General features: G+C 44.9%; 1 protein-coding gene across 1 annotated transcript; it reads left to right on the top strand.

Moving 5' to 3' along the window:
• Nucleotides 1–1668: 1668 nt before the first annotated feature.
• On the top strand, nt 1669–6010 carry LOC118330996 (diacylglycerol kinase zeta-like; the record flags this gene model as incomplete). The annotated part of the gene is given in 8 exon segments (XM_035665752.1): nt 1669–2718; nt 3702–3810; nt 4410–4505; nt 4995–5072; nt 5150–5206; nt 5306–5374; nt 5462–5533; nt 5894–6010. Coding segments are annotated over 8 exon segments (1614 nt in total), but the record flags the coding sequence as incomplete, so codon positions are not given.
• Between the last annotated feature and the right edge of the window lie 14 nt (nt 6011–6024).

Raw genomic sequence — 6024 nt, 5'->3', positions numbered from 1 at the left:
TTGTCTGATTGGGCTGTTAGCTGGCTAATGTTAGCTTGCTCGCTAACTTTTTTACTAGCAAAATGCTATCTGAGTGGATATGTTAGTTGGCTAATGTTAGCTTCCCAAGCCAACGTGATCCATGAGACCAACTTATGTATTCTGACAATTAACAATAAATTCTAACGGTACAAAGCTAATGATAGCTTCGTACTAGCCAAGAGTGATGCGAGGTAGGGGCATCCAGCCAACTAACTGTAGCTAAGCTAAGCTGGGGTCGGTTGCTTTGTCTGCTGTAACAAATGAACCGTATTATCCGTTTATAGTTATCAGCGTACAGGCATTGTGTGGTCAGTCTGTTGGTGGAGGACAGACAGGACGTTGCTGGTGCTGTTTGGTCGCTGTCGTCACAGACTAATTACTGGTGTAATGTTGTTGTTTGGAGGGCGAGAAGCCAGCAGGTAGCCGGGGCCTTAATTATTGTTCCTTCCTGTCGTCGTGCTGCTCCCCCTGTGGAGAGGACCCCCCGCTCTTCCTCTGAGTGTTTTATAATTCATGTTTCAGGTTGAAGCAGTGATCTGATACCTCAGTAACACAAAGACACAACTTAACATGAGACAAAGACCTGTTTGTGTTTAACAACGAGGAGCTGAACTCTTAAAGGCCATTGTCAATATTTATTTAATTCTGGAAAAGAAGAAAGATTTTAGGGGTTATTAATTTATTGGGGTTTTATATAAAGTGTTATTTATTTATTTAACAGTTCCTGTATTGGACCAAAAATGGTGCCAGTAACCTAATTCAGCACAATCTCAACCACAACGTCACCATAACTGTAATTTTTTTACTGTTTTTTATACATTTTAAAAAGGCAAGTGTCAATGTGTGGGGGTGGTTTGGTGCTGGTACTCAGTACTGGTGAGTACCGGCACATTTAGGCTCTCCGTTACAGTCTATATAAAATAACGTAACCGGGTCATAAAAGCGAAGTGGTCCAGTTTTTCTATAGAGAGCCGAAGTCGTAACGTCACTTCCTGTCTAGCCTCGCTCCTCCCGTCCTGCTGGTGAACAGAATTTATTTTACTGAACAACTGAGGAACATCTCTAAATACCAAACTTGGCTTGTTTTGTAAAATTTAACTTTTCTCTTCCTCTCAGCTTTATTTGTTAATTCTGCCCCCTTCTGATGGAGACCAGATAAATCCAGAGGCTGCAGTTTGTTGTTTTTTGACCGCCCACTCCTGTGAGATTTGCATCCCGTGGGATCCCAATTTCAGTGTTGTATTTGTGTTCCTGGAGTTTATTTTCTATATTCTGAGACGAATCAGAAGTTAAACAATTACTTTGAGCACAGAATAACTACCGCTCTCATCATGCGCCATCGTAACTCGGTTTCTTCCATAACCTTAACGCTCATCTGACCTAAACACAGACACTCAGTCTAGTTTAAGCCGCGACGGTCTGAAGGATGGTTTAATCGACTGTTCGGGGATCGCTCTAATTCAGAGTAAGTTTTCTGGAGGAGTCACAGTTTCACTTCGGCTCTCTGTAGGAAGTATTTCTGTTTTTGATGGATGAACAAACGTTATCTCCCGGAGAGAAAGATAATTTATGTGTCGTTGATTTCTAGTGTGAACAGCTTCTGCGCTGCAGGCTAACTCCTGTTTACACCCAACAGCCAGAGAGGATTTCAGAAGTCTGCCCCCCCCCCCCTCCGTCCAACATGGACACTTTTTTCCGCCGTCACTTTAAGAGGAAGGAAGCTGTTCTGCAGGTGGAGGAATCCTGCCGCCAGCGGAGGCCCAGCGTGGCCGTCCCAACCAGCAAGGCGCGCCGGAGGTCCAGTGTCGGACTCCCTTCCTCCACCCTGACCCAGCGGCGGCGCTCCAGCGTGCAGCTCCCGGCGGGGCTTCTGCCTTGTGCGGGAGGCGGCCGTTTGGCAAAGACACCCAGACGCAACAGGTGGAGGGGACACACTCGCAGACGCTCCAGCACTACCACCCCCAACGTCAACCCGAGGTTCGCCGTGTGCAGGAAGAAGGTGGGGAAGCTGCGGACCATTGACACCCACCTGCTGGGGCCGTCCATGCTGCTGGCCAGTCTGATCCAGATGGCTGAGGAAGACGAGGAGGACGAGGAGGACGGCATGGGGGCGGGGCTACCGGCTGGAGAGCAGCAGGTGGAGATGAGGGGAGAGGCCAATAACAGGAGGATGTTCTCACGCTCCAGCAGCCTCCCCTCAGACGGAGACGACGATGGTAGCGATAACTCCACCGCCAACGACAGCCAATCAGAGGACAGCCAGCTGTCTGAGGCGGAGGAGCTGGCGGAGGAGGAGGACGACACCTCCTTTTCTCCTGATCAGCACTTCTCCCCCACCTCCACTCCCTCCTCCTCCACCGCCCTGCAGGTGATGAGGAAAACCCCCCAGCCTCCGTCAACGTCGCGGCCCCTCATCAGGGCCCCTCGCTGCCTCCGGAGGAACTCCTCTCAGGTGTTCACAGGAGACTCTGCTCCCTACAGCCGCTACCGGGCCTCCAGCCAGAGGAAGAGGAGAAGGATCTCCACCATCTCAAAGGTCGGGAGCCCCTGGCCAGGACGAGGGCCCCCGCTGCCCAGTCGCAAGAGCTCAGTCTACTACCTCAACCACGCGGCCTTCTACAGGGGCCCAGGAGCCCTCAGCTCGCTGGGGCCCCATGCCTACGACTCCCAACTGGAGAGCTGGAGTGGCTTTCTGCTGTATGTAAAGTCAGCCGAGTGTTAATGTCACTGATTTTATTCATTAATTATTTATATTCACATGAGGGTATATTTGATCTGTTTGGTTATTCGTCCTGTATGAGGCTCTTTCCTAAATCTTAAAAAGGAGGTGCTCTAAGTTCCTGTCAATCATCAGTCATCTAATCGTTATTGATCCAGTCCTTCAGTGATTGGGGGGGAAACACCAGTACAAACAAAATGCACCCACAATATATGAATGCAGCGATCAGCTCAAGGTCAACGATTCAAATAGCTAAAACAGCTAGCTGAAAGTCATCAAGAAATGGTTTAAAAATTAGTAAACAATAATATTTTAAACAAGGTCTTTATAATTACTGGGTGTTCTGTTGTATATGTATTAGCCTTATACACCTAAATATATACCTTATATCCTGCCTGGGCATTCCTGTTTTCTGTTGGATGTGTTAGCGCTTGATGTTGAATGTTGTCTGTAATAATGTGTTTTACATACGGGGCAGTGGTTTGTTAACTTATTAAAGTCTGGAAAGGTTCATTCACATCAAACTGTAAAAAGTGCTCAACATAAATATAAATCAGTCTAAAGAGATTCTGCTGCAGACACAAACATCCTCCATGGAGCTGAAGCTCATTAGCAGCTGGCGCTAACAATGACTCACTGAGCGAACGCTGATCATCTCCGTTGTTAAGGTTTGTGAACCTTAACAACGGAGCTGTTCTGTCGCGTGTTTCTGTGTGTCTGAGCAGGTGACTACAAGTGTACCGTCATATATTATTAATATACCATCATAACACAGAATATGTGCTTCTGATTGACAGGTAACAGTTTTATCACTACTGTAACCATAGCAACAACCACAGTGTGGAGATTATTCAGCTCAATTAGAAAAAATCTTTTTTCAATCTAATTTATTCAAGACGCACAGTTAATAATATGTTCAACTGGTTCCTTAAAAGGTTTTTTTCTGTTCCTTTGTTTTCAGGAAAGCCATCGCAAAGTCGGGTCTGCAGCACGCGGCGGCTCAGCCCAACGTCTCAACGTCCGGATCGACCGACGCGCTGCAGGAACCCAACAGCACCGTGGACTGGAGCGTGAGTCACTCATCGTTTAACTAACTCACCAGCTAATTTATTATTAATACTGAAATGTATTTCGTATCATTTTAATGTATTATTAATACTTTTAATGTGCTATGCCGCCTCTCCGCTCTGCTCTGAGTATTGTCTCTACAGCATCCATTAGCTGTCAGATGTAACTCGCTGTTTTAAGATTGATGTAGATTAGCTAACTAACAATTAGCCAGTAAATTGGCTATCTAGTTAGCTACTGTTTTGCTAATATTGGCTGTCAGATGTGACTATGTATAATGTCTCTTTTATGTTTTAACCATTTCCAAAATGTGGTTGTCTTTCCAACATAGAGCATATAGCATATCTAGTACAGGAAAGAGGAAGATGGCCGGAGGCTGTGATTGGAAGCACAAAGCAGAAGGGGGCGGGGCTTAGGAAGCCTCAAAAACTCAAACTGTTACCCCCCCATTGCTTTAAAGCAAACATTATTTAAGACACATTTATAATTAATATTTAAAGGTTTTTAGTTTATTGTTATATTTGACTTTGTATATAATAGTATATTATATATTAGATTATTATTGTTAATTTCTTTGATTGACTGTCGGTATCTTTCACAGGACAACGCCCAGTTCGGAGACCACATCTGGTTTGAGACCAGTGGGTCTGGAGACTTCTGTTATGTTGGAGAGCAGTACTGCATCGCCAAATCACTGGTGAGTGACAGCGCCCCCTGTGGTCAGAAACACATTGAGCCTGTTAGAAATTACTGGGTGATGAACATTGTGTTTCACTTCACTTTACTAAGAAACAAAATATTTAAACTCTCCCAACAATATTTAAAGTTATATAACAATGATACAGTTCATTTTTCCATTAATAACTAAAAGTGTACAATGAATCTTAAGAAGGTTAATTCAGCTTTGAGCTTCAGTACGTTAATGGAATAATAATAATTGTACAGCAGGAATGAAATAAGCAAAATGACAACATCCATAGTCATTTTAATGACTATTACAGAATACAATTAAGGATTTATTTTCACCAACACTGAGTTGGTTCATTCTTGAAAGACCAAACAAGACGGTGGAGTATGTCTGAATAAATACTGTGGGAGCGCTGGGACGTAGCGCCTATTGAGATGCTAGTGCTCTAATGCAAATTTCATGTATATACATCAAGAAATCTGTTGTTGTTTTCTGCAGCAAAAGTCAGTGGCGAGGAAGAAATGTGCTGGATGTAAGATATCCGTCCACACCATGTGCATGGAGCAGCTAGAGAAGGTAAACTCTGGATCATCTCTGGATTCACTCACAGATTTTAATTTAGTCTCTTCTCACAGTCTCGTCTCTCTCTGCAGATTAATTTCAGGTGCAAGCCGTCGTTCAGGGAACCAGGATCTCGAGCCGTCCGAGAGGTCGGTCAACTCATTTGTGCCGCCATGTCGACTCTCTAATAGCTGCTATAATCCACACAATGGATTGTGGGAAATTATTAACACGCTTTTGTGTTTCAGTCCAACGTTGTGCGACACCACTGGGTCCACAGGAGACGTCAAACGGGGAAGTGTCGACAGTGTGGGAAGGTGAGCCTCCATCAGTTGCTGTAACGTTTCCACTCAGATGACACAGAGCCTGAGAGCTAACGGAGTCTCTTCTGTTCTCACCAACAGGGATTTCAACAGAAGTTCTCATTTCACAGTAAAGAGATTGTTGCAATCAGCTGCTCGTGGTGCAAACAGGCGGTAAGTCCGGCTGAAAGACAACAACAGTTCTACAGTAGTGGTTCACTTTTTCATAATGGTTAAATATTGTGCTAAATCTGATTGGAAACTTGAAATGACAGTTTCTAAATAAGCAATAACACACATAATAAACAATACATGGTCCTTGGTTCCACCGCATGTAGTTCCTCTAACGGCCAATAGAGTCTGCCTCCAGCTGTGAGTCAACTCCATAAGGCCCCATTTTAAATGTCAACTTGACTATTGGCTACATCAGTGTGCTAACATGCTCCTAATTACAATGCTAACATGCCGTTGCTACAGTTCTGCATTGTAGCGCTGTTAGTATCACAGCGAGGTCACTTCCTGTCTGTGTTTCAGTATCACAACAAGGTGACGTGCTTCATGCTGCAGCAGATCGAGGAGTGCTGCTCTCTGGGAGCTCACGCTGCCGTCATCATTCCTCCTACCTGGATCATCAGGGTCCGCAGAACACAGGTACACACACACAC

This window comes from Morone saxatilis, unplaced genomic scaffold, assembly GCF_004916995.1.
Source record: "Morone saxatilis isolate NCDOM2014 unplaced genomic scaffold, NCSU_SB_2.0 Contig2, whole genome shotgun sequence".
NCBI lineage: Eukaryota > Metazoa > Chordata > Actinopteri > Moronidae > Morone > Morone saxatilis.
Note: the sequence above shows the minus strand (reverse complement) of the source record. Positions and strands in the feature narration are given on the sequence as shown.